General features: G+C 51.4%; 1 protein-coding gene and 1 long non-coding RNA gene across 6 annotated transcripts; one reads left to right on the forward strand and one right to left on the reverse strand.

Annotated features, from left to right (window-relative positions):
• Nucleotides 1-1,508: 1,508 nt before the first annotated feature.
• LOC110205799 (uncharacterized) lies at nt 1,509-5,807 on the reverse strand. 4 transcript variants are annotated; one of them, XR_002323699.2, is made up of 3 exons: nt 5,729-5,807; nt 4,267-4,540; nt 1,509-4,121 (listed from the first exon to the last, which is right to left on the reverse strand). It is a non-coding gene; the product is annotated as an uncharacterized LOC110205799 (long non-coding RNA). The 4 variants fall into 4 exon arrangements; XR_002323697.2 differs by lacking the exon at nt 5,729-5,807 and adding an exon at nt 5,386-5,476; XR_002323696.2 differs by lacking the exon at nt 5,729-5,807 and adding an exon at nt 5,338-5,424.
• On the forward strand, nt 5,404-26,561 carry TAB1 (TGF-beta activated kinase 1 (MAP3K7) binding protein 1). 2 transcript variants are annotated; one of them, XM_020982639.2, is made up of 11 exons: nt 5,404-5,479; nt 15,958-16,094; nt 16,679-16,832; nt 18,631-18,717; nt 19,249-19,387; nt 20,001-20,114; nt 20,813-20,924; nt 21,413-21,557; nt 23,174-23,396; nt 24,842-24,998; nt 26,113-26,561. In XM_020982639.2, exons 1-11 carry the CDS (start codon nt 5,447-5,449, stop codon nt 26,318-26,320), a joined length of 1,509 nt encoding a protein of 502 aa, XP_020838298.1. In that variant the 5' UTR covers nt 5,404-5,446; the 3' UTR covers nt 26,321-26,561. The 2 variants fall into 2 exon arrangements, with proteins under 2 accessions (XP_020838298.1, XP_020838297.1); XM_020982638.2 differs by lacking the exon at nt 5,404-5,479 and adding an exon at nt 5,825-5,917.
• The last annotated feature ends 1,185 nt before the right edge of the window (nt 26,562-27,746 follow it).

Consider the following 27,746-nt stretch of genomic DNA (forward strand, 5'->3'; position numbering starts at 1 on the left):
TATCCTTTTCCTGCTATTAAAAGGACTTTCTTGTTAAATGTTTGGAGAATCTATGAGTGTCTCATTCCAACTCTGAGCCTGAACCACTAGACTGGCCTGAGTCCGGCCTGACCCCAAACATGTGTCCAGGGTGAGGAATTTAAAATGACCAGGTTCATTCCTGGGGGCTAGGAAGATGACAGGGCCAGCAACAGAGATAAGTTAGATAGAGTCTCAGATTGAGAGGACAGATCCTGAATTCAGTCTGGGACATATCTGAGGTGCAGGGGAGACATCCAAGTTGAAATATCCTGTGGAGATGGGGGTTAGGGCTCTGAAAAGAGGTGGGCTGTAGGCAGAGATGAGAGAATCTCAGGATTTATAATATCAAATTTGAAGGGGCTTTAGGAATCATCGCCTCTAATCCTCTCATTCTACCCTAAAGAAGACTGAGACCTATAGGGATACAGTGATTTTTCCAAAGTCATCGAGCTAATAAGTGACAGTGCTGTGTTTGGAACCCAGTTCCGATGCAGTCACCTGCATAAAGGTGACGCCCGAAACCCAGAATGAATGAGAAAGACAGCTGAGGGCACGGACAGGGAGAGGAGGGTCCAGCAAAAGCAGAGATTCAATTACATCCGGTTGAACATTTATTAAGCTCCTCTTGTGTGCCAGACAGTGTGCTGGGTGCTGGGAATACCGAGAAAAAACTGGAAGTTAACCCCATGCCCTCATCTTCCATTCTACAGGGATACAACATAAAAAAATACAAAATGAAAGGCCTATGTGGTACATACAAAGTACCTTCAAGAGAAGACTGACAGGGCAGCTAGGTGGCGCAGTGGATAGAGCACGGGCCCTGAAGTCAGGAGGACCTGAGTTCAAATCCGGCCTCAGACCAAACACTTGACACTTACTAGGTGTCCTGGGTGACCCTGGGCAAGTCACTTAATCCCAATTGCCTTAAAAAGAGAGAGAGAGAGAGAGAGAGAAGACTGACCGGGGACTGCCACTATACAATGCTGTCTCTCAAGAGGCAATAATAATAATAATATAATAATAATAATAATAATAATAATAATAATAAAATAATAATAATAATAATACAAACTAGAACATGGTGAGTAAGCTGGAGTAGAGTCCTATGGGATAGTTGGGATGAAGAAGGGAAGGCAGCAAGGCTCTGGGGAGATGGCCCCAGGCTCTTTTCTAAATGGAGAGAACTGTCTCAAACAAGAGCAGGCTCAGGACCCTCCAAGATGCCCAGGGACCTGTCCCTGGGCTATGCTGATTAGATTGGATAATTGCTCTCAACCATCCAGGTGGTTTGGTCTACAGAGCCCACAAGATCTTAGGGATAGGGGTCAGTCCTAGGCCCCAGAAGAGTGGGGAGACACCTGCATAATATGATCTGAGGGCCCCCTCTGTCTCAAAACCTCCCAGGCTAGATCCACTGCACCACTCCCACTTTCCTGGCCTGGGGCCTCTCCTTGGGGTTAGACCCCAAAGCCATTATCTCCAGAAGATAAAAAACACAAAAATGCTTTATTTATACAAGAGAAAATGTCCATGTGATCTGGTAGTTGAAGGAAGGCCTCAGGCCTTTTCCACTGGCAGAGTATTCTATCAAATTAACTCAAAGGATACAGATCTCAGAAGTCATCTAGCCTAGCCCTGACCTTTTACAGATGAGGAAACTCAGGTCCAGAGAGAAGGGATCTGCCCATAATTATTGAGATCTGAACCTAGGTTCTTTGACTCCACACTAGCGTTTACAAATTCCTAACATATTAATCTTTGAGATGCAAGGATGAAAAATTAGACTTCCCAGGAATTCTAGGGAACTCCCCAAACCACAAGTTATTCTCTATTTTTATAACACTTTATTTGCTTATTTTTAAATAATAATGAGTGACTGCAACAATAAAAAGTGAATCATTTTCTATGATAGTTATACTAAAAGTTTTGGAAGTTTTCTGTAAAAAAAAGATAATAAATGCATGACATTATTATTATAAACCAATATGTTATGACAACACTGTAGATATCTGATGATAGAAAACATTTAAAAAGGGAACATTATGCAAAATAATGCCAAATAAAGATAACTTAAAGATTAAATGATACTACAAATATTTAATATTCAAAAGTTATTCTTAAAATGAAAATTTAAAATATGCAGGTAGTCTTAATCTTTGTTTTGTGACAAAAATTCCACAGGAAAAAAAGACAAAAAAATTCGTTCATCTGGTGTTGACATTGGTCAAATTTTCAAATGTGCGCCCAAAAGCAACTTTGAGCTGGGTGTTATGGTATATGTTGCTTTATTCATACAAGCTCATTTCCTTTAATGATGAAAACATTTTGTCTGCTTGGCTCAATTTTGGTTTTGCCATCAAAACTGATACTGCCTCTGCAATACAGATTTTAGAGCTGTTTCTGATTTCACATCGGAGTATCCCACACCATTCATCTCTTCTCTTTTGCATTTCCCTTTAAAAAAATCTTTTCACTAATGATTCTGTGAGTCAAGACAGTTCATTTTTGGAATGGCTGAACAAGTTGTGGTATATGAATGTCATGGAATACTACTGTGCTATAAGAAATGAGGAGGAGGCAGACTTCAAAAAAACCTGGAAAGACTTGTATGGACGATGCTGAGTGAAGTGAGCAGAAGCAGGAGAACGTTGTACACAGTAACAGCCACATCGTGCCATGACTGACTTTGATAGACTAGGCTCTTCTCAGCAGTGCAAGGATCTAAGACAACTCCAAAAGTCTTACAATAGAAAATGCTATCCACATCCAGAGAAAGAACTATGGAGCCTGATTGAAGATTGAAGCATACCATTTTTAAACTTTTTTGTTGTTTTTTTATTTCTTGTGTTTTTTTCCTTTTGTTCCAATTACTGTTTCACAACACGACTAATGTGGAAATATGTTTGACATAACTGAACACGTATAACCTATACTGGATTGATTGCTGTCTTAGGGAGGGGGGAGAGAAAGGAGGAATGGAGAAAAATTAGGAACTCAAAATCTGACAGAAATGAATGTTGAAGACTATCTTTACATGTAATTGGAAAAAAATAAAATACTAGTAAGTACAAAAAAAAGAAAAAGATATTTCATTCTTGTTTGCCAAAGCCAAAAAGTAGTCCTTTTACACCTGTTATAAATGATTAACATTGTTTAAACATTAAATGAGGGATACTAAATCTTTATTCCTACATTTAATCAGTTCATTTCTCATTTCTTTTAAAAGCATACTGTTCAAAGCAGAATTGTTCTTCCAAACTACTAAAAAAGAACCCTAAAAATACCTTCCCCTGTTAAGAGATTTGCATCATGATTTCTTAATGCTTCAACTGCCGGCTGAAAGGTCTTCAAGCAATTTGATACATCCATGACCATTTCATAATATTCTTCTTTCCATAAGTCACAGAGTTTCAGGTGTTTATCAGACTCAGGCTCTTTAAAAAGCTTTCCCTCATTTTCTCTAATGTGTCCCAGCATGTTTTATAGTCCGAAGTGGCTTATGGTTCTATTTTTTTTTTCTTGATTATTTCAAGATTATTGCAAAAGAAAATTTCTTGCTGGAGAATATTTAACCAGTCTGACCACTTTTCTCACACTAAAATTTGCCAGAGAGGGATCCCGTTGCAGATCATGCTGACCGGCGTAAGCTCAGAGCTGCTTCTTGAATTCAGAATCTGCCTTCCTATTTATTCCCTGACACTGCTCCTTTTAACTTTCTGGTGCAAAACCCTTTCATTGTGGCAAGGCAGAACATGTGGTTGAAACATAACTTGAACAGAAGGAATTTTTCCTTAACTTCAGCTTCACTGATGCTCGGTGATGCAACCCCAAGGAAGGATTCCACATGCTTACAGTCACTTGGGCCCTCTCTATTGTACCGAGTTAGCTGCTACCTCGGAAGGCACAGAGAGCTGGTCCTGAAGAGAGCCCAAGAGGAAAGGGAACCACCTGGCAGCGGACAGAGAAGGCAGAGAAGGCAGGCCTGGGACAGCGCAGGTTCTGCCCCTGCTCAGAGGGGAAGGAAGGGGTCAGATCCGAGAAACGTCAGAGCCGGGATCTCCTAATCCAAGCCTCTCAACGCTCATCTTCTACAGTGTCTGCTGGATGCAAACCCATTAGAAACCGTACTTAAAACAAATGAGAATGAGCAGAAGCAGGCAAGCTCCTCCAGCCCCCCAGTGAGAGCCAGGCCTCCTGGCCCTCCAGTGTCTTGGGAAGCTCACCCCAGCTCTGACTTTTACTTACAAGGAAAACAACGTTCCAGCCCCGATGGAGGAAGCGAGACCATTTCCCAGACATCTGCTGCGTCCACAGTCAGGCGCTCAGCCAACGTGGGACAGGCTGGAGATGGAAGCCAAGCGCTGGCGGGTGACCACGGCGAGAACACAGAACAGTACGACAGAGAAGGAACGCCAAATCTGGACTCAGAAACATGGAAGGAAATCCCAGCTCCGCCACTTGTTAACTCCGGCTCACCTCGTGCAGGTCACTTCCCTCCTCTGAGACTCAGTTTCCCCCTCTGCGAAAGGACGGCACTGGATTAAACTCTTCCGCCCTGGCTGGACTGGCTATCCGAGGGCCCAATCCTACTACAGATTCCTTTAGGCTGCTCCAACTCTGACCTGGGCCTGGGTTCTAATCGTGCCTCAGATGCTCACTAGCTGTGTGACCCCGTGACATGGGGATAACAAAGCACCTCCCTCACCGCGCTGGCGAGAGGATCCAAGGAGACACAGTGCCCAGCGTGCACGGTGCTCGATAAACGCTGGCCCCCTTCCCTCGGATACTTACTAGCTTTGTGACTCTGCCTCCTGGGGACAAACAGAACAACCCCTGCCTGGTCACAGGTGTCACAGAGGACATCGGTAAAGCAGTCTGCAAACCTGAAAGTGCTTGGCACACTGTACCCACCTAATCATCATCTTATGAGGAAAGAGGGCCACGATACACAAGGAAATGATCCCTGCACCGGGGAGGGGGCGTCCAGGGTCGGAAGGTGTAGACAGTTATCACCGGGCAAAAACAGAGGGCAATCAACAGGGCTGGAGGCAGGAAGCCCCGAGTTCAAATCCTGCTCCTACAGTGGCTGTGACCCTCTGAGCCTCGACATCCTCATCTGTAAAATGGGGGATACAGCACTTCCTCTGTATGCCTAAGAGAGCTTGTGCGAGCACCAAACCGAGACGGGCAGGGACCACGCTGAGCCAATCCCCGGAGGGACGCCAGGGGGCGCCGCGCGCATGCGCCATAGCGGGAGCCTACCGTCGTTTCTTCCAGTCCCAACCCCCCCCCTCCCATTTCGGTCCCGTCTCCTACATGCACGCATGCGCACTTCCAACGTGGGAGGCCGCTCTAGCCACTCACTAGGCCCGCCGGCTCGGCTTCAGTGGTGGTGGAGGGGGGGGTGGGGTTGGTTCCCTCCAAGATGGCGGCGCAGAGGAGGAGCCTGCTGCAGAGTGTGAGGAAGCCACCCGCGGGCCGGCGCCGTCCGGCCTCGGGGCTGGGGGCCGGGATGGGCTGGGCCAGGGGGGAGGGAGAAGCCGTTTCGCTTCAGCCAAGGGAGGGAGGACGCTCTTTAACCCGGCCTGACCAGGCTACCCCCACCTCCCCTTCTCATCCCATCCCCGTCGCCGCGGCCCCTCCCCCTGCCTACGGACAGCGCCCCTCCCCCTCACCTGGCGCGTGCGCGCTGGTGCCGCCGGCTTACCTCGCGCCACTCTGGAGCAGTCTCGCGCGCCCCCTCGCGAGGGGCCGGGAGTAGGAACTCTCGCACGCAGGCGCACTGCTCAGCTGTGGGAGGGGCGGGCCTCGCGCGCTGATGGCGTTCTGGTCTCGCGGGGCTGGACTCCGGGCTGCGTGCGTCTCCCGGTGGCGGGGATGGGAAGGACGACAAGTGGTGCGTAGGTTCCCCCTTCCCTCTCACGCCCGGCGGCGCATGCGCCTTGTGCTGTAGTGGTTAGCGGAAGCCCACGTGCTCGTTGCTGTGTTAGAGGAGGCAGAGCCAGGAGGTTGGGGAAGAGGGACAGGAGGAGATGGAGTGGAAGCTCTTCGAGGGCGGGACCTGCTTCCTACGGTCTTGGCATCCTTCTGAGCTTAGCACAGCCTCTGACACTTGGGATCTTAGCTCCAGAGATGGACATCCAGTGGCGTCAAAATCAAATAGAAAGGGATCCCCAGCTCGACTTAGAAAACCACAAATTAACATTATCTACATTGTGTCCTGTTTTTATTTTGTTAAACGTTTCCCTAGTTATATTGTAGTCTGGTTCAGGGCCCACTCTGGAGTGTGTGCAGGTGCGCGTGGGCTGTGTGCTTTACACTCCAAGTCCCACCCCCATCTTTTACAGAAGAGGAGACTGAGGCCAGGGAGGTCTTAAGTGACCTGCCCAGAGGCCTTCGCACACCAAACTCAACGTTCTTTTCACAGTCCCCTGATGAGGATGGAGGGAATCCTAGACCTGGGTCTGGAAAAGGCTAATTTAGAGACCATCTAGTTTAACCCCCTTAATTCTCCAAAAAAGGTAGCTGAGGTCTGGAAAGGGAACGTGACCTGCCAAATGTCACCTAAATGATGAACATCAAAAGTAGGATTGGAATTCAGGTCTACCCACTCTTTTCCATGGTGTCATGCTGCCTTTTTTCTTCCTTTTTTTTATTTTTATTTTTTTTGTGTGTGAGGCAGGGTCACAGCTAGTGAGCATCATGTGTCTGAGGCTGCATTTGAATTCAGGTCTTCCTGATTCCAGGTTCAGTGCTCTATCCACTGCTGTCTCTCTCTCTCTTTTTTTTGGGGGGGGGCTTGCTTGTTCTAACTTGTGAGGTTCGACCTGTCTTGCTAGTCACTGAGAACAATAGAGCCCAGCACATTTTAAGAAACAGTGTATTTATATAGTCAGCCTCAGAGCCTGGATGTCCCGGCTTCAGGTTTGCTCTCTGACACATGGTCGTGGGCAAGCCACTGAATCTCTCAGACCCTTGAGTTGCAGGATCTGCTTTGGTAGAGGGAGATCAGGGAGATCAGAGATCAGAGCTCTGTAGTGAGAGAAAAAAATGAAGCTTTGTGCAGAAGGGTTCAGAGGGAGAAAATGTTAATGGAAACGCCACCCCACTGAATCAAACCTGGCATAAAGTAGAAACTGAGTTTCTGAAGGGCAGCATTTGTCAGATGAGGATCTCTCTTCATGTCAGGGTGCTTGCTAAAATTTTTAAAAAACAAGCAGCAAGGATGAGGGGGCAGATGCCAATGTTTTATAAGAGCCTAGTTCTTTAGCTAGAAGGGACCTTAAGTGCCAACGAGTTCATTGGTTTCCAACCTTTTTTCTCTCAGGATCTCTTTGTACTCTTAAAAATTATTGATGACTCCCCAGAGTTTTTGCTTGTGTGGATTATATCTGTTGATATTTATCATATTAGAGATTTAAACTGATAACATTTTAAAATAGTTATTAGTTCATTTAATAATAGATTTACTACATATTGACATAGAGTTTTAATGAAAAATAACTTTTCCAAAACAAAAAAATTTAGTGGGAAAAATAGCATAGTTTTATCTTTTTGCCTATTTCCTTAACATCCGGCTTCACAGAAGACAATTGGATTCTCCTGTCTGCTTCTGCATTCAGTCTATTGCAATAGGTTGTTTTGGTTGAAATAGATAAAGAAAATCAGCCTCACATGGAGATGTAGCCGGAAAAGGGAGGAGTTTTTGAAGAGCTCTTTTAGATTGCTGTGATATTCTTTGAGATTACACCAAAACCCCGCAATTGGTAGTAGCAATGTAGCTGCTGAAACCCGATGAATGAACTTTCCAGCCTGTGTCACATTGACGTCCACTGGTCCACCTTGTGCTTTGAATGGCTCTTTTACTCATGAATGAGCTCGTAACCTCACAAACTGGTCATTTGGACAACATTGGCTTTCCAAGCTGTCAGTCTCCCAGATGCTGACACATTTTATTGTACGATATCCCAAGGTCAGATGTGTTAAATTCACCACCCGTCTCATCTGAAGCCTCTAAGTACCGGGAAGGTGTCAAACTCAAGGTGACAGATTCAAATTTTCCAAAATTTCAATTTTTGCTTGAAAGCTCAAATTTTATCATTGGCAACAAATTCTATCATTTGTTTTCCTTGAAGTGACAGGTTTGCTTCATTCATTTTTGAGAAAATGTCTGCCAAATGCCCAAGTCTGAATAACCATAGTTTGTGGGTCTTTCTTTCAAGTAAAAACAGTGACCCAGTGAAAAGTGATCTCTGCTCACCCAGCTGCACAAGTGCTTTCCTTGTGCCACCAACCCTGGGGTGTGCTGCATACATGGGGTATTCCTGCTCCTGATCTCCGTTGTGTTAAAGATTTGCATTCAGAGATCAAGATTTGATAAGATTGATGGTGTATAAACACCATCAGTAATGGTGTTTATATGATGATGGAGCAATAATGCTCCATCAGGGATATTCCTAGGTGGAACTGGCTTGCTTTCTCCTGGGAATGCGAGGTCTGGCCCACTTGGTGTCACTGCCGCCATTTGCGCTACGGTACTGCTCTTGGACCCTCCATGGTCTTTTGCGTAGTTAGTGTGGATGTCAGCACAGCTGTGCCAGGATAAGCCAGGAGATTCACAGAAATGCTTCAACACTTTGGATATTTCAGCACCACTTGTGCTTGTAGCCAGATGTTCACCCAGAATATCTTCTTTTGTGATCAAGTGGTCCTGAGGCCGGATGAATACATGCAAAGCAAGTCCAGCCACCTGTAGACCTGTCTGTCTGTAAGGCAAAAGTACAGTTGCGCAGAGGAGATATTAGCTCATTCATGTTTGTGGCTCAGTCTTCAACTCTCAGATCATGTAGCCTCTGGAAGACTCCACTCTACACCTATGAGAGAATGAGAATGAAAAAAGGCAAATGATGTCTTATTGTGAAATAAATAGTCCAGCCTCATAGACCCCCTGAAGCATCTTGTGGATCCCGCAGGGGCCTCCGACCACACTGTGAGAACCGTTGGTCTTGTAGGCCAACCTTTTGTTCTGCAGACAAGGAAATAGGCCCAAGGAGGTTCGTTGACTTGCACAGTTACAGAGTTAGAAGAGGTGGGATTTGAACCCAGGCAGCACGCTTTTGCTCTGTCTCTATGCACTCAGCCATTAAGAATGTATGAGGAAAAAGCAGAAACCAAATAAATGTTCAATTGTTCCATTGAAGTGACGTTCTTATGGTCACCTAGCAGGGCTGTGGTTGACATAAATGGCCTTAGCCAAATCACTTTCTCTGGGCCTTCATGTTTCGCTAGATGATCTCTAAGGGCCCTTCTAGCCCTACATCTGTGGTCCTTTATGGCGGAACTCTCGGGGTGTGACTGTGTGTGTCTGTCCCTCTTTTGAGGAAACTCTCCAGTGCTTGGGGTGAGCAGCAGCTGCTAACTCGATGTGGGCAGGATAACAGACATGATATTGTTGGGGGTTGAGGGGTGCTAGAGGAAGGCATCCCCTGTCAGAGTCTGGGCCTTTTATGAGCCAGTCTCTGCTATTATCTGCTGATAATACTTTAATATTTTGGGAATCCCAGGTTCTTCCTCCACTGAGATAGATTGCAGCTTCTATCTGATCTTGAGAAGTTCCCATGGCTAGAAAGAATCCATCAGCTGCCTCGCAGAATCATAGGCTGAAGGTTGGAAAAAGTCCTACAGACAAGGAAGATCGGTCCCTGGTAGGTGGCTGAGGCTTGCCCAAGGTCACAAAGGTGGTAAGAGGTGGAACTGGGATTTGGGCCTTGGGCCTCAGACTCCATATTTAGTGCTCTTTCCACTATGCCTTTTTTTTTTTAGTAGAAAGTGTATTGGCTTTAACATTTTATTTTTTCCCACTTACATGTAAAAACAATTTTTTAAACATTCATTTTTTAAAAATTTGAGTTCCAAATTCCTTCCCTTCTTCCCTTCACTCCCCACTCATTGAAAAGGCAAGCAATTAGATACAGGTTATACATGTGCAGTCTTGCAGAACATTTCCATATTAGTCATGTTGTGAAAGAAAATATAGACCAAAAGAAAAAGAAACAAAACAAGAAAAATAAAAAAGAGTCGGCTTCACTTTGTTTTCAGACTCCATCAGTTCTTTCTGTGGAGGTGGAAAGCGTTTTCCACCATGAGTCCTTTGGGATTGTCTCGGATCAGTGTAACGCTGAGAAGAGCTGTCATTCACAGCTGATCACCATACGGTACGGCTGTTGTTGCTTAGTGAGCTCCTAGTTCTGCTCACTTCACTTTGCATCAGTCTGTGTACATCTTCCCAGGTTTTTCTGAAACTCTCCTCCTCATCATTTCTTTTGGCACAACAGTATTCCATCACAATCGTGTGCTATAGCTTGGTCAGCCATTCCCCAATTGATGGGCGTCCCCTTGATTTCCAATTCTTTGCCACCATGAAAGGAGCTGCTGTAGATATTTTTGTACAGATAGATCCTTTTCCTTTTCCTTTGATCTCTTTGGGATACAGACGTAGAAGTGGTATTGCTGGGTCAAAGAGTATGCACAATTTTATAGCCCTTTGAGCATAGCTCCAGCTTGCTCCCCAGAATGGTTGGATCAGTTCACAACTCTACCAGTGGTGCTTTTCCACTGCGCCTCTCGGTCAGCCTTGAGGCCAGCGGCAGATTTGGGCTCTCTAGGATCATGAGAGTTAAAGCCAAATCTGACCACTCTCGTGCTCCATGGGCACACGTGAGTGGCTCCTTGACAGGGTTGTGGTAAAGCGGATTCTTTTGGAGGCAGGAATTGGGCTAGGCGACCTCTGAGGCCTCCTCTAGCTCTGAGATTCCTTGGAGTCACTTAGCCCAGCGTGTTCTCCACGTTGTGATCGGATAACTTCATGGCAGGAAGGCCTCACTGAAGGATGTTGATGATCATGGTCGTTGTCTCCCTGTGAGGCAGGTGCAGGTGCAGGCCCGTGTTGACAGGAAGGGGGGAAGTGGATGAGAGATGATTTGTTCCCAGTGGTGGCATGTCTAGTAATTGGCAGGGCCAGATCTCAGTCCCAGCTCTTGGGCCACCCAGTCCAGGCCCTGCTGCGTACGCAGACGTCCAAAAGACTATTGGAAAGTCATGGATGGATGTGGTGTAGTAGGAAGGGACGGGGGTCAGTAGGCCCAAGGCCTACCACCTGCTCCTAACCTGTGTGACCTTCGGCAAGGCCCTTCTCCTCTCTGGGCCTTAATTTCCTCACCTCTAAAATGTAGGGTTCAACAAGATGGTCTTTCTGTCCTTAAATCTCCTGATCCTTTGATTCCACAGAGTTGGAAATTACTATTTAAAAGGCGTGGTTATGTAAACTGGCATGATCAGGCAGGAGGCTGGAGGCAGGGTAGTTTAGGGGCCCAGGACTGAGAGCTGATTTCCATACCCAGCTTCTGGCCTAACTGTCTGTGAGGCAAGTCTTGCATTACCCTCTCTGAGCCTCCAGTTTCTTCATGTATGAAATGAGGACGGTCTCTTCTGCTTCATGGGGCTTGTTACCGGGTCCAAAGGAGTTGACAGGCATGAAAGAACTTTCAGAGCTGGCCAGTGTCACACAAATGCCAAGATTTCAGGGACCGCCTGTTTTCAACTCCACGGAGGATGGAAGAAGACCTTGTGCATTATCAGGGAGATCAAGACAGAAAGCAGAGTTTACTCCCACTGGAGTGTGCTTGTGAGGGCAGCCAGGCATCCTCTCTGGCCACTTCCCTGTGTGAGAGACTTTACCTGTAGTCTTCCCTAAAGGTGTGAGGATTGATGAGATGACCTCACCCACATTTCTGCAAAGTCCTGGTTGTGAGGAGGTATCAGGGCCAGAGCACTCCTCTCTTCCAGGCACACTAGAAGCAGCCTGAATGTATCCTAGGTATTTTTGGAGGAATCTTCATGGTTAGCAGGTGGTGGGACGGGAGTGAGAGAAAGGGACATTCAGGGAGACAAGGACAGCAGGAAAAAGTGCACTTTTGTAAAGCTGCTAGCCTGGAGCTGTCTCTGTCCCGATGCCAGCCTTTCATCTCGGGTTCACCTTTACACCTTTCTTCCTCCAGCCCACGGTTGTCTCTGTGAATTTGGGATGTTTTTACCAACATCGTGTTTTTTGCACTTGATGTTCAAGGTGTCGGTTGCCCTTTGAGCCACGTGTTCCCAGCCTCTGTACCGTTTAGGAGTGTGAGATGACCCTTTGGGCTGGTGTTTATGGGCATCTTGGGTTTCACAGAGGTGCTGGAAGTGTCACTGAATCTGTTTCGTACATTACACTGTGTGATGGCCTCCTCTGGCGCCTCCTGGTGGCTGTGGTCAGAGAGCACACTCTGGGCCACTGGGGCCCCATCTGGACGTGGGCACAGGATTTGCGTGTCTGGTGGGAGTAGAACCCTCCCAGCTAGGAAAGCAGGGCTCCTTGAAAAAGTGCAGTTAATGGAGATGTATTTAGGTAAGATGCTTCTAAAGCAGACATTTGAAAAATCAATCATCATTCCAAAGTCATGCAATGAAATAGGAAGCTGCTTCACAATGAGAATCACAGCTCAAATTTCAATGCGAAATCCTCGTTTTCCTCATGCAGTTGGGTTTTACAGATGAGAAAGCGGAGAGCAAAGAGGCAAAATTGACTCATCCTCAATTGGAGGGCCGGCAGCTCAGGGCTTCTGACTCTGTCGCTGTTGGCCGGGCCTCATAGGCAGAGGGTGCTTGGTTAGTGTTTGTGGAACCGTTCCCTTTCTTGGCCTGTTTTCTGTGCTTAAAACATGCCTAGTTTTTAAGCAAGCTTATGTGTATTTACACTATCTCAAACCCATGTGTGACAAGGCTGTGATTAGTACAGATTCATCATCTCTTTACACATTGGGAAGCACACACACATTGGTGTGTAGTCAGGATGTGAGAATATTTTGTAGCCATGTGGGCTGGGGTGAAGTGGTGGGTTTGTGTGAACACATGTGTAGAAAATAGAAAAGCTTTCCCAAAAGTATTAAGAAGTTTGAGAAAGGAGAGAAAAAGACAACAGCCACTTTGTAGCCTGTGGCAGCTATAATAAAATAAGAATGTCTGGATAATCTTTCTCAGTTCCACCCTGCTTTCTTCCACGTTCTTCAGGGAAACCGCACTGCCCTCTGTCCCTGCTACATGACAGGGACATGCCGTACATGTAATTTCTCAGAACATTCGTCCTGCTCCCAGACAGGTCTTCACCTGGGGAGCAACTTCTGTGGAGAAAGAGCCAGCCATTCCCATCAACTGTCACACACACACAGGAGAGGCAAGCCAGCCTCACCGAAGCATCAGGGCCCCGTGAGGGAGAGACAGGAGGCAGCAGGGGTCAGGCTACCACCTTGACCATCATCCCCCATTAGACCCTGATGGTGACAGCCCAGGAGCCCGAGCCCATGAGTCTTGGAAATAGCCATGCTACGAGCCCAGCCCTCGGCCACCATCCTGGGAAGCCCCCCCCGGGGAGGGGCAGCTGGGGGCGCAGCTCTTTCCTGCACAGTCTGCAGCCACAACTCCAGAAGACCCAGAAAGGAGAGTTCTTTTTACCGCAGTCCTTGGCCCTGGCCAATGGTCCAATGCCATAAAATGATCTGATGTCATCATTGGCAATGACATTGGAGACAAGGCCTGACCATCTGCTTTACCCTGGCACCCTAAGGACCGTGGGACGTGCCTTCCGCGTGTGTGTCACCTCCATTAGAGTGTGAGCTCTTTGATAGCAGAGACAGTCTGACTTCTCTGTTTGTATTCCCCATGTTTTGCACAGAGTAAGTGTCTGATAAATGTTTTATACTTATGCCCATTTGCCCAAAATGTGCAGATTCTCCCCTCCTTCCCTCTCTGTTTCTGGCTTTTCAAATCCTACTCCTTTAATGCCCAGATCAAATGCTAACTATCCTTGTGTGAAGACTTCCCTGATTCTCTCAGTTGGATGGATTTTTCCTTCCCATGACCCTACATAACACTGTGTACCTTGCATCCTCTTTCACTCTATTCTGATCTATAGATGTTATGTTATGTCCCCTATTTGAATACATGTTGTGTCCCCCTGACTAGAGAGAGAAGCTTCTCGAAGGCAGGAAGCCTGTCTTAGCTTGTGTCTCCTTGCCTACTAGGACAGTGTAGGCTATTAGTCCAGGGGTGGGAAACCTGAGGCACTCTTTTTTTTTTTTTTGCTTTTTTTTTGATGAGGCAATTGGGGTTAAGTGACTGCCCAGGGTCACACAGCTAGTAAGTGTCAAGTGCCTGAGTCCGGATTTGAACTCAGGTCCTCTTGACTCCAAGGCCGGAGCCCTATTCACTGCACCACCTAGCTGCCGCATGAGGCACTCTTAATAAAAGGATTTGTTCTGTGAAGTTTGGATTCAATCAAAGGGCCGCACTTGAGGACCTAGAGGGCCACAGGTGGCCTCAGGGGCTTCGCAGGTTGCCTGCCCAGTTTGGTATTTGTTAAGCAGCTAGCCCGAGGGCCAGGGATGAGGCCCCGTGCTGGAGACAGACCATTTCACTTGATCATCTCATTAGATCCCTAGGATTTAATTAATTTAATTTAATTACTGTGCTGTTAATTCTCATATCTCCCTTTCCCGCCCCAGTCTCTCTGATGATCTCCAGTCTGTTATCTCCAACTGCCTTTGGATGTCCAGTAGATATCTTAAACTTCCTGTATCCGAAACTAAACTCATTCTCTTTCCCACCTTCCTCCCTCTTATCTTCCCACACCATCCACCCCAGGAGTTATCCTGGATTCCTCACACTCTCTCACTGCCCATGTCCAAGCTGTTGCTTTAAGGCCTGAGACTTCATCTCTGCCGCATCTGTCAACTATGCCCTCCTCTGACACTGCCCCCAGCCTAGGCCGACCCTCATCACCTCACACTTGGATTATTGTGATGGCTGCTGGGGGAGGAGGGGTCTGCCTGCCTCAGGTGTCTCCTCCAGATTTTCCTAAAGTTCAGGTCTGATCATGACACCTTGCCACCTCCCTTCCACATACACGTAAAATAAATTTCAGTGGCTCCCTATCACCTCCTGGATCGCATACAAAATGCTGCTCGGCATTCAAAGCCTTTCGTAACCTCTCTCCTCCCCTCTCCCCCTCAACCTTTCCAGTCTTCTTACACTTTACTCCCAACACATACTCTTTGCTCCAATGACCCTGGCCTCCTGGGTGTTCCGTCTCTTGGCTCCTAGCCTTTTCTCTGGCCGTCCTCCATGCCAGGAACACCCTTCCTCCTCTGTTCTGATTACTGACCTCTCTGGCTTCCTTTAAGACCCAACTAAAATCCCACCTCCTATAGGAAGCCTTCCCCAACTCCTCTTAATTCCAGTGCCTTCCCTCCCTTAATTCCGTCCTAGTTATCCTGTGTGGAGCTTGTTCTTACATGTTTGTTTGCTTGAGGTCTCCCCCTTTAGATTGTAAGCTCTCTAAGGGCAGGGACTGTCTTTAGCCTCTTTTTGTATCCCAAGCATGCTAAGGCACAGTGCCTGGCACATGGGAGGGAGGCCCTTCCTAAATGTTTATTGATTGTTTGACCTGAGAGATTTTTAATTGTTTTCAAACTTCTGAAGGTTGGAAGTTTTACTTCGTGTGCTTTGTTTTGTTTTTGTTTCAATTCCTGTGTTTTCCTAACACACCTATTGCCGTAAAATCCTGGCCCAGAGTCCAGTATTTGCACAGACACCTTCCTGGTGAGCGTGTTTATAGTGTTTATAAAGTGTAAGGTGTGTAAAAAGCAGAGACATAGCATTGAAAGAGCTTGTCAGGTCCCTCTGTGGTATCTGTTCGTCTGACAGTCGTTATTCTGGAGATGGAAGAAGGGATGGTCGAGGGAGGATTGTGCTCGGTCTGCTGGATTTGTTTTGGGAAGAGGAAGACCAGTCTGGGTCATGGAAGAAAGAGGAGGCGTATCTCCTAGTTTTCTTGTCTTTCCCTAGGAGCAGCAGCCCAGTTGGACCGATGACCTGCCTCTGTGCCAGCTCTCAGGGGTTGGCTCTGCTCCGAATCGTACCTATTCTGCCGATGGCAAGGGCACCGAGAGCCATCCGCTGGAGGATCACTGGCTCAAGTTCAGGTGAGAGGCTCGGGGCTGCTGCCCTGCACTGGGAGGGAGGCTCCCGAGCAGAAGCATGAACCCATCTCAGAGTTACCTGTGAGTGTAGGAGTCAGCCCAGTGACTTACCGACATGGGGCACCCACAGGACCCTGGTGTGGTGAGTCACTGCCTGTGGGCTCGGGGATGTAGCCTGGCATAGCTGCCCCCTACCGAGCGTGTTTCATTGCACGAAGGTGCCCCAGGCACCTACCCAGGGGGATGTGTCAGGGCCGATCGTGAGGGCGGGAACAGGGCCGAGGAGCACGGGGTCACAGGATGTGCGGGCATCAAATAGAATCCCCTCATTTTACAGAGAAGGAAACTGAGGCTCAAAGAGGGGAAAGGAATTGACCAAGATTGCATTGCTATGAGTAGGTGAGCCCAGCTGCAGTCCCGGGTCTTCTGGTTCTAAACCCAGTTCTCTCCTCCACGCGCCAGGTGATGGCCGACGCCGTGGAGCTGGAGAGCTCCTCCCTGGCTAGTCTCTCCCAGCCCCTGCGCCGATTCCCCTCCCCCGTGCCAGGTGGGCACACCGGCCTAAACCTCTCCTTCCTTTCCGACAGGAGTGAGAACAACTGCTTCCTCTATGGGGTCTTCAACGGTTTCGACGGCAGCCGAGCGGCCAACTTTGTGGGCCAGAGGCTGTCCGCCGAGCTGCTCCTGGGCCAGCTGAGCGCCGACCACAGCGAGGCCGATGTGAGGCGGGTGCTGCTCCAGGTGATGGCTGCGGGAGAGGGGGGGCCCGGGGACGGAGCTGGGAGAGAAGGCCTTGGCTGACGTCAGCCACGCAGGTTTCCCTGGCCCTGTGTTGTTACAGACTCCCTGCCACTGTTGGAAGGGACCTGGAGGGCGCCCGTCGTCACCCTTCCTATACCCTCGTGCTCCCCCTCCGCAGGTTCCCCCTTCTCCCCTCACTGCTGTCTTCCCCCACCAGCTCCTTCCCTCCTCTCTCAGGCACGGAGGTGGCCCTTCTTGCCAAGGCAAACCCCTCTCCATGGGCCCTTGGTCTCATCCCCTCCTGGCCTCGTCAACAGACTGCCCCCACACCATCCCAACTCTCTCTCTCCTCTTCAAACTCTCCCGGTCCAGCAGCTCCTTTCCTGCTTCCTCCAAGCACCGTTGCAGCTGAGGGCTTCAGGAAAGGCATCCTCTAGAAGGTGGTCCTTGGTCCCTTCTCTCCTAGAAGGAAGAGGGTGCTTCTGGGAAGCTCCAGGGTGGGGGGCATCTGTTGGGGAATAGTTGAACAGAGGATTGCACGTGGACAGATGGAATGAAATATTACTGTGCCCTGAGAAAGGATGAAGGCGATTGGTTCAGGGAAACCTGGGAAGACTTGCGTGAATTAGGGCAGGGTCAGGTCAGTCTGTCAACAGTCAGCAAGCATGCGCCAGGCCCTGAGCCAGGGCTGGAGACACAAAGGGAGGCAAAAACAGCCCCTGCCCTGCGGCAGCCCCCAGGCTAACTAGGGAGACAGGTGAAAGCTGCAAGATGCTTTCAAAGCAGATTTCCACAGAAGGCGTTAGCCTTCCCTGAAGAGGGCTGATTCCACCTGAGCCTGAGGAAGCCAGGAAGTGGAGAAGAGGAGGTGAGCCTCCTGAGCACTGGTGGACTCTGATGCTATCTCGCATTTGAAGACCAGTGTTGATGGAGGGCTCACTACCTGATCTATCTGTCCTTTCTACTCTGGGAGAGTTTTCATCTCCAAAGAGTTTTTCCTCACGCTGGGCCAAAAAATGCTTCTCTCAGCATCCCCCGAGCTCCCTGCTCTGCCTGTCCCTCCAGAGCCTGAAAGAACAGTGTCTCGCTCTTCCACAAAGCCATCCTTCAGGCATGTGAAGCTGTGCCATGCTCTTGTTCCTGCAAGCTTGCTCTTCTCCGGGCCCAGCATTCCCGGCTCTTAGCCGGAGATCCCGGTGGTCCCCTTCTGCTCACGGATGGCCATCCGACCCTGAGCTCTCAGCCCTTTCCCCACAACAACCACCCCGTGAGATACAAGTGTGTTGATAGCCCTCTTCTCGGGGAGGAGACGGGGTCCAGGCTTGGCCAGAGTCACCCAACCGGTGGGCCGTGGAGGCGGCAGCACCCTCTCCTGTGCCATGCTGTCTTTACGAGGATAGGCGTGGGGTTGGAGGAGGGCCACGACCCCATTCAGGGTGACCTTTCGTCACACAGCACACATGTACTGAGCCCCTGATCTTTGTAAGACATGGCACTGAGCAGCGCCAGCTTGTGGAAGTGAGTGCCCCTGGGTTGTTGGGCTGACACAGCCCTTTTCCGGCCCCAGTTGTCCCCCAGCATCCAGCCAGATGGGCATACTCTTTGTTTTTAGGATTGTGACTTTCTAAGCCTGGAGTGAAGTGACCTGGACTTCATTGGGTTCCTCATCCTTGTAATACCCCTGAAGAGTTAATCATGCTGTTACCTAAGGAAAGAATTTGGGAAATTAGATTAGTGAGTGCTTCAGGAGCAGGACCAGGGTTTGCTTTGACTCGCCTTCCTGTCCTTTGCTCTCCAGGCTTTTGATGTGGTGGAAAGGAGCTTTCTGGAGTCCATTGATGATGGTTTAGCTGAGAAGGCAAGCCTCCAATCCCAGCTGCCAGAGGTAACAGCTTCTCCTACCCACTCCCCCACCTCCCCAGTGAGGATGAGCCTGGGGTCCTGACTGAATCAAGGAGTTCTCTCTCCCTCGGTCCCCTGTTGGTCCCACACTACTCCGCTGTTTCCCATCAGGTGACCGGCCTAGCCGGGTGAGGCTACAGAACGTGACAGGTTGGTTTAGCTTTTAGCATCATAAGGGATCTTAGAGATCATCTGGCTCAGCTGTGTCATCTTACAGAGGGAGAAACTGAGGCCCAGAGAGACAGAGGGCCTTGCTTGAGTTCACACAAGTGTTGGAGAGCAGAGCTGAGATTCAGACCCCTCATCCTTTCCTGTCTCCCACATGGTCTGTCTCAGTGACCCTTGAAAGGCTCTGGGTCTGCAGCCAGGGGTCCCACCTAGGGCAGCCAGGAATCCACGTTGTGCTGCAGTGCTGACCTCAGGCCTCAGGCCCGCCTTCTCATCGCCCCCTGTGAAGTCTCTGGTGGGACGATTGGGTTTGTCTTGAGCCGTCCGGGCCCTCTCTGTGTTACAGGGGGTCCCTCAGCATCAGCTGCCATCTCAGTACCAGAAGATCCTGGAGCGGCTGAAGGTGTTGGAGAGAGAGATCTCCGGTGGCGCGATGGCTGTGGTGGCGATCATTCTCAGCAACAGGCTTTATATCGCCAATGTTGGTAAGTCTCCACCTGGTGGGGTGGGGGGAGTGAGAACATAAACCTGGGAATTCTGAGGGACAGAAGTCAGGCCGATTTGCTGGGGAGTCATTGTGCCTCAGACTCAGCCTCTGCTGAGGTCATTTGTGGGCGTGTTCCTGAGGAACTGGCCCTTGTGGGGTCTGGGCTCTTCCCAGAAGAGGCTGGTTACAATTACTTTCGCTCTCTGGGAAAGTCAGGGGGCTCCTTTGGTTGGAGAGCTGGGGGCTGCGGGCTTGGAACTCTGCATTTGACCATTCCTAGAAGAAGGGGATGGGCGTATTAAGGCATGACCAATAGAAAAGTAAAAGATGTCAATGTGCTTTTTTTTATTTAAAGAAAGAAAATGGCGGAAGGTTAGATATTTGGTCTTCTCTCTTGGGGTGGATCTGGAGACAGTCTCCTCCTGAGCGACGTGAATGGTGTTTGCCCGATTTGTTTTGTCTTTTCAGACAGCGGCTGTGTATTGAGATGCCTGCCTTCTCTCTCCCCTGCTCTTCTCTTTCTCACTCCATCCTTTCTGTTTAATCATTCTCCTTTCGGATCCTCCCCTCCCCTTCCGTAGCTGGCTGCTGACCGACTCTTTTGGTCCCAGGTACAAACCGAGCGCTGCTCTGCAAGGCCACCGGAGACGGGCTGCAGGTGACTCAGCTAAACTCCGAGCACACCACGGAAAATGAAGATGAGCTCTTTCGCCTGTCCCAGCTGGGTACGTGCCCTCTGCCCTCCCCGGGCACCAGGCCAACAGTGGGCAGCGGAGAACCTGGCAGAGCGCGCGGAGGTGGTCTTGGGTGGCTGGCGGTGCCGATGCTCCTCACTGGGTTGGTCTAAGTGGGATGTGCACTGGGGATGATAATGGATTCACATTCCTGGCAAATCTGGTTGGGGACCCTGTGAGGCTGGGGCTCTACCCCTTCCCCATGGCAGTCTCCGTGGGGACCCGTTGCTACATCTTTATCTCAGGGTGCCTTTTCTGCTCTTCCTTATGAATGATTAGAGCATCAGTTGCTGAACCTTTTGGTCTCAGGACCTTGTTATACTTTTAAAAATTATCAAGGAATGGGCCAGCTAGGTGGCGCAGTGGATAGAGAGCACTGACCCTGAAGTCAGGAGGACCTGAGATCAAATTTGGCCTCGAGACACTTGCCACTTACTAGCTGTATGACCCTAGGCAAGTCACTTAACCCCACTGCCTAGCCAAAAAAGAAAAATTATCAAGGACCCCAAAGATATTTTTGTTTAGATGGGTTATATCTATCAGTATCTGCTGTGTTAGAAACTAAAACATCTTAGTATTATTGTGAAAATAGCTTTGACCTCACAGGAACCCCTCAGAGGCCCCAGACCACACTGGAGAACTTCTGGTTTCGAGGAATTGATGGGATTTTTTTCCCCCACCCCTGGCAGGTCTGGATGCAGGGAAGATCAAGCAAGTGGGGACCATTGGTGGCCAGGAAAGTACCCGCCGTATCGGGGATTACAAGATCAAATACAGCTACAGTGACATCGAATTGCTCAGGTAAGAAGCTCTGCCTCTGACCGGTCTCTGCATCACACAGCCTGGGGGCACTGACTCTGGCCCGTGTGGGCAGGGCCACCAGGCCGTGCCGTCCAAGGACCGGCCGGAGGATGTGGGCCGCTGACCCTGAGGACGTGGACTGGAGAGGGTGCAGCAGAGCCGTCTGCCAGCAGTGATGATTTGTTCTGTGTGGCCCTGGAGGCCGGGCCGAGCCCAGGGCCAGGAAGGCCTTGCAGCAGTGAGCACTGCCCCAGAGTGGTATGAGCTGCCTCCCGTGGGTAGAAGCGGGGTGTGCAGGGGCCCCTCCCCCGAGGACCGCTCTGCAAGGCCCAGGACGGCCTCTGGCCTCCTCAACCCTTTAGCTTGAGTTGCTGCCCTCACCAGCTCCATCGCCTCCTCCTCCCCTCCTCCCACGTCCTTCCTTTGCTCTTGTTTGGGGGACGACCAGCCTGAAAGCATTAAACCTTCTCCCGGCTCTCTCCCGACAGTGCTGCCAAGTCGAAGCCGATCATCGCTGAGCCAGAAATCCATGGAGGGCAGTCCCTGGAGGGCGTCAGCGGCTTCCTGGTGCTGATGTCTGAGGGGCTTTACAAAGCCCTGGAGGCGGCCCACGGGCCAGGGCAGGCCAATCAGGTGAGCCCTCCCCTGACTCCATGCTTGGTGAGGGGTGTCCAGCTTGGAGCCTGGCCGAGCTGCTTCGGGGCGGTGTCAGGCTGGTGCTGAGTGACCTCAAGCCAGCCTGGCGGAGCTGCTTGGTGCCCTGGTGGCCCACAGAGGACAGTGGGAGTGGTGTTTGGAAAAGCGGCCTAGCAGGGCCCATTCCTAGGGTCATCCGTATTCTCTGTGACCAGCCCCCATCCCTGGGCTGGTCATACACACACACACACACACACCACACACACACACACACACACACACACACACACGAGACAAGGAAGTGAAACCCACAGCTCTGGGGTGAAGCAGGGGTGCCACGTAAGAGGCTCTTCCTGGGCCCGAAGAACTTAGAGATCAAAGAGACACCAGGCAGGTGGGGCTCACCCTTTGTCCTGAACACCGGGGAGAGGCGGGCTGGGGTGCTGCGGTCCGTCCCCTCTCCTGGCCTCGAATTGCTCATCTGTAGAAGGGGCTAATACTACTCCTGCTTCCCGCTTTATGGGGGCTCTTGTAAGGGACTCACTGTCCACCCTACCGAGACACCTGAAGGGGAGCAGGCGGCCCCCGCAGCCAGGGCCCTGGGCAGACCTGGAGAGTTGCTTGGGGCATTCAGAGAGGAGGACAGCCAGCCAGGACCCCTCCAGGAGGCCAGCCTGCCCCATCACATCATTCTTCTGTACGGGTGGGAGTCATGGGGTCAGGATAGCTAGGTTCTTTTCCTAGTCCCATGTGTCTTTAAGCAGATGATGTGTGTATGTGTGCACGTGTGTGTGCGCGTGCATGCGTGTGTGCGTCCCTTCTTTTCCCAGCTATGAAAGGTAAACACAAAATCTCACCTGCAGAATAATAACCCTCAGTCTCTGAATCGTTTCTGTTATCTCGGATTATTACTTGGGTCTGGGCAGGTGTTGTGATCCCCATTACTGATAAGGAAACTGAGGCCCTGGAACCTGGGCTTCTTATCTGGGGTCACAGGAGCCTCCGGGCACAGGGCAGGGCTCCTCCTCATTGTGAGAAGAGCAGGTGGTTAACAAAGCGTTTCCATTTTATGGTGAGGCTGGGGTGGGGGTGGGGGCTGCCCAGCCTCCCATCAGGGTCCGTATCGCCTGGGCCATTGTGCTCCCAGAGCTCCTTTCATCGTCCTGTGTCTGAGGCTTCTCCCTGCCAGGTACAAGGAGTTGTTTAGAAAGGTGGTGGTGGTGGTGGTGATAGCTAACATTTATAGAGGGCTTACTAGGAATCCGCACTATGCTAAGTGCCTTCCAATTATAATATCCTTTAATCCTCACAACAACCCTGGAGTTAGGTGCTATGTTATTATTCCCACTTTTCAGAAATGGAAAACTGAGGTTAAGTGACTTGCCTGGGGTCACACAGCTAGTAAGTGTCTGAGGTCAGATTTGAACTTGGGTCCTCCTGACTCCAGGGCCTGGGCTACCTAGCTGTGAATACCATTTAGGGTATTCAGCAGAGCTGGGGGTGACCCCCTCCCCCAGCCAGCCAGCTTTGACTTGGGGGCTCTTCTCCTCGATTGGAGGTGACAGCTGCTCTTTGCTTCGCTTTCGCCTGGGTCTCCTCATGCTTCTTTCTAGGAGATTGCGGCGATGATTGACACGGAGTTTGCCAAGCAGACCTCCCTGGATGCGGTGGCCCAGGCCGTGGTGGACCGGGTGAAACGTATCCACGGGGACACCTTTGCCAGCGGTGGGGAACGTTCGGCGTTCTGCCCCCGGCACGAGGACATGACCCTGCTGGTGAGGAACTTTGGGTACTCGCTGGGCGAGATGAGCCAGCCTGCCCTGACCCCAGCCCAAGGTACGCCTGCCGGTGGTGCCCAGCAGAGGCCCATGTCCGATGGAGATGCAGGATTCCCTCCCTGTCCATGTTCAGGCTTCCCCGGTGCTCTTCCTCGGCTCCAGGCCTGGCCCCCTCAGGTCTCCCGAGCCCAAGGTCTGAGCTCTTGCCCCTGCCCTGTGAAGCTGGGGTGTTGATCTTGTTTTGGGAACCCATCCGTTGACTTTTTGACAGATTATTACAGGCCGGTAGCATCTCAAGAGGTTCGTGTTACTTCTCTGGCTCTAGACCTGAGGCTTTGAAACTCGGGTGGGGTTAGTGGCACCATGGGCACCTGCACTGGGGCGGGGGAGCTCTTCTCAGCCCATTTCACAGATGGGGTCACTGGTGTGCATTTATGTGGGCCTTTGGGCGCCGACCTCCTGGGATCCTCCCTACCTCCCTGAGGGTGCTTAGGAGGGGGCCCCAGCTAGTCAGTGTCCGAGTTCCTCCCGACTCCCTGTGGTGCCCCCCAGTGGGGCCTCCCCCAGCCCATCCCTTGTAGAACCTTCTAGACCCTCGTCCATGTTTGTCCAGAGTGGTCGGGCCGTCCCTGCCACCGTGCGGGGGGCGTGACCCGCTCATCTTCTCTGCTCCACGTCTGTCCGTTGTTCCTCGTCCGGCTCAGGCCCTCTTGGGAATGGTCAGTTTCCATTTTCGGAGGCGGGCGAGCGTTCCGTGCCTCGCTCTGGGTGGGAGGCCATCTTGGAGCTCCTTGCCAGCCAGGGAATTGCTTGCATTTTGCCCGTCTTTATGACAGCCCTGCGGTCATCTGCCTTCATGTGGGAGAGCTCAGGGCCAGCCGTGTGGGGGGGGCCATCTCTGGTCCTCAGCGTCTCAGCCAGTAAAATGGAGACACTGTCAGCTTATGTGTGCACCTTGTAAGGTCACTGTAAGAATCCTAAGACACTTGAGTCAGGGAGGAGCCTCTTGTAAACCAGCTCTTGGGGTGTCCTGACTTGTTTAGCAGCTCTGAGGCCCCCAGAGCATCACAGGGCAGCCGGGGCTCTGCTCTAGGCTTCTCTCCTCCATGCCTCGTGCTCTTGGTGGGTCCGACACAGTGGTGGGTGTGAAGCACCCTGGGAGCGCTGGGTGAGGCTGCGGGGATCAGGGGGCTCCTGATGCTGGAGGTCCTCAGAGCCAGGACTGGGGGCACGTGGGGCTCTTGGCTGCTGGGAGCCGGCACCAGCCATCTCGGTGGCTGTGGGGACCATCAGAGTGAGTCAGATGTAGATGGGGTACAGTGGCAGGGGTGCGCTTCCCCATCAGCATCCCCTGGGTGGTCACCTCTCAGGCCACAAGGGCCCTGACCCTGGGGCCTGAGAGTGGGGGAGTGCGGGTGAGACTGCTGACAGACAGAGGAGAGGGCTGGGCAGAGGGAGCCCTGCCGGAGACCCGGGCTCAGGCTTTGGGCGTCTTTGTTCTAGGAGGACGCGTGTGTCCCGTCTCGGTGCCTTACTCCAGCGCCCAGAGCACAAGCAAGACCAGCGTGACGCTGTCCCTAGTTATGCCCTCCCAGGGACAGATGGTCAATGGTGCCCACAGCGCTTCCACCCTGGATGAGGTGACGCCCACCCTAACCAAGTACGTGCTAGCCTATGTCCAGGCCCGTCCCAATCCCGGAGGAAGCCTTCTCCCATCCCTGGCCGCTGCTCCGGCCCCAGCTCCCTCCTCCCAGGGCTGGACCACCACAGGCAAAGCGTTTGGGAATGGAGTGAAGGCTTGGCCTAGCTTGAGACACACAGCACGGCCTTAGGCAGTGGTTTCTCCTAGTTTTCCCTGAGTATTTTCTGCCTGTGGTCCCATGATAAAGGGACCAGGCGTGTAGGCAGCGGTCTGGGCTTGATTTGGGGCCTGCTGGCTGGCCTGCTGGCTGATCTGCTGCTGTGGAATCTGGGGCCTCTGACTTGGCAGTGACAGCTCTGAGCTTAGATAAACAGTCGCTGAGCAAGTCTAGGGGATGGGGCAGGGATCGGGGCATGAGGAAGGGGCCCCTCACAGCGGCAGACCTGTCCAACAGGTTTCTTTCAGTCCAGCCTCCTGCCCAGCATGGAATGTATATTCAGATGCTCAGGCCAGGCTGGCTACCCAGTCTGCTTTCCACATTCCAGTCCCTTACTGAATAAGAGAGATGCGGCCCCCAGCCCACTCTGGGATGGTGGCCTCTGCCAACTAGCTCACAGTGGGATGCCGCCATTGAAAAGGACATCTGGGCGGGGAGTGGCCAGGTTTCCCTCCTCTTTTTCTTGTGTGTCCCTAGGGCTCTTGCCTTGTCTTCCTCCACGTGTGGGGGGGGCCTCCTAAGAATAGTGTCCCCAGACCGTCCTGGGCTCTGTGTGTAGAGGGACAGTCCCCAGGGCATTTGCACTCCCTTCCCCCCCAATCCCCTCTGACTGGGTAGTCTCTGGGGTGGTCCTGGGATTGTCTGCCATCAAAGAAGGTAGAATGTGGTGGGAAGAGCATTTAGATGGGTGAGGAAACCTGACTTCTCTAGGAAAAGTCCATCAGTTCTGCCATTTTGGTCCCCTCCTCCCACTTCCCTTCCTCTGTGAGGTTACAAATGCTTGGAATTCCTTTAGGGAGGACCCTGGGAAAGCATTAGGCCATTTCATCGCAGCTGGGGAGGCTTGGGTTCTGCGTGCTGCAGAAGGCCCGCATTGGGAAAATGGGTTCATCTCTTGTCCTGTTGTCTTTGCAGCCAAAGCCCGACCATGACCCTCCAGTCCACCAACACTCACACCCAGAGCAGCAGCTCCAGTTCTGATGGGGGTCTCTTCCGCACCCGCCCCTCCCACTCCCTGCAGCCCGATGAGGACGGTCGGGTTGAGCCCTATGTAGACTTTGCCGAGTTTTACCGTCTCTGGAATATGGACCATGGGGAGCAGGGGGCCCTTCCAGTGTCTTAGTGCCAAAGAGCACGGCTCCCGGAAGGAAAAATGGCCCGGGTATGTCCACCTGGGGCCTGCTGTTAGGCCCTGCCTCCCCAAGGCTTGGGCCTGTCCCTGGTGAGGCGGTGGCCCTCAAGTCCCACGAATGAGCTCTGCAGGAAGACTGGACATTGGGAGCAAATAGCTGCCCCCCCCCGAAGCCTGGCATTTCTGGGGACCACCACCTTTCTGTCTCCCAATAAATATAACTTGTACTGTCTCCTGCCTCAGGCCCGTGTGGGTCTGCCTCCACCCCCCAGGAGGTGCCATTGTCCCCCAGAGCAGGCAGCCCTTGGGGTGCCCCTCTGCAGTTCCAGTCCAGTCCTCCATCTCTCGGTTCTCATTTGAAAGAGGGGAGCCAAACATGCCTATATTTTTATCCCCCCAAAGCAAACTCCAGCCAGGTCCCTGCTGGGCCCTGGGGGTCAGTCTGCATTTGCTGGGGCAGGCGCTGGCATGCCAGTTGGGCCAGGGAAGTGAGCACGTTTCCATCCAGCCATGGAGCAGTGAGAGGGGGAGCCTGGGGCACTAGCAAGAAGGGATGGGAACAAACCAGAACCAGGCTCGAGCCAGTGACCAGGCTGACCACCTCGGGGTCCCTTTGACTCTTCCCTCCCTCTCCTCCCACATCCGTCCGTTGCCAAGGTGGTTTGATGCCCCCTCCACCGTGGCAGCGTTCCTAGTGCATGCCCTCCCCACTGCTTATGTGGACTGTCATGACAGGCTTCCTCCCCCTACCTGGCCTCCCTCTCCAGGCCACCTTCCACACAGCTGCCCAAGTTACCTTCCTGGTGTGTGGCTGACTGTCCCACCCTCCTCAAACACCTTCCATGTCTCCCTAGTGCCTCCTCAGTGTGGCTCTGACTCCCAGCCCTCCTTCCAGCCTTAGTTCACACTTCTCCCCGGTCGTGTCCCAGCCCAGCTGGGCTAGTTACTCTTCCTGGCATTCAGCCCCTCTTGGCCCACCTCCTTGTTTTTGTGCAGGCCCCCTAGACTCCTCTTCTTTCAAGGGTCAGCTTTGGGGCCTCCTCTGCTGGAAGCCTTCCCTGAGCCTTCTGCTCCTCCCAAGCTCTTCCTGTCCTCACATACTCCTTCAAACACCCGGACGTTGTCATCCCCAGCCCCCATGTCACACCTGTCAGCAGGCATGTCCTGTCGCCCCCATAAGATGGCAAGCTTTAGGTCAGGGACCGGTGGTTTTCTGCCTCCGTATCCCATGATTACCACAGTGCTTTGCCCTTTTTTTTGTCCAGATATGTGACTTCATTAGTGTTAGGCAGGCCTGTTTTTAAAAATATTTCTACTTATCTGTATTTTCAGTTCTGTGTTTTCTCCCTCCGCTGCCTTCCCCCACCCATTGAGAAAACAAGAAATACAATACCCATTACACAGACAGGCATGCAGA

This window comes from Phascolarctos cinereus, unplaced genomic scaffold (assembly GCF_003287225.1).
Source record: "Phascolarctos cinereus isolate Bilbo 61053 unplaced genomic scaffold, phaCin_HiC Scaffold_1;HRSCAF=81, whole genome shotgun sequence".
NCBI lineage: Eukaryota > Metazoa > Chordata > Mammalia > Diprotodontia > Phascolarctidae > Phascolarctos > Phascolarctos cinereus.

Excerpts from the sequence above, each read along its gene's own strand:
- TAB1 (XM_020982638.2), top strand. The coding sequence starts at position 5,840 with ATGGCGTTCTGGTCTCGCGGGGCTGGACTCCGGGCTGCGTGCGTCTCC. Across the intron at positions 18,718-19,248 it reads TCCAATCCCAGCTGCCAGAG|GGGGTCCCTCAGCATCAGCT; the intron begins GTAACAGCTTCT and ends TCTGTGTTACAG. Across the intron at positions 24,999-26,112 it reads GTGACGCCCACCCTAACCAA|CCAAAGCCCGACCATGACCC; the intron begins GTACGTGCTAGC and ends TTGTCTTTGCAG.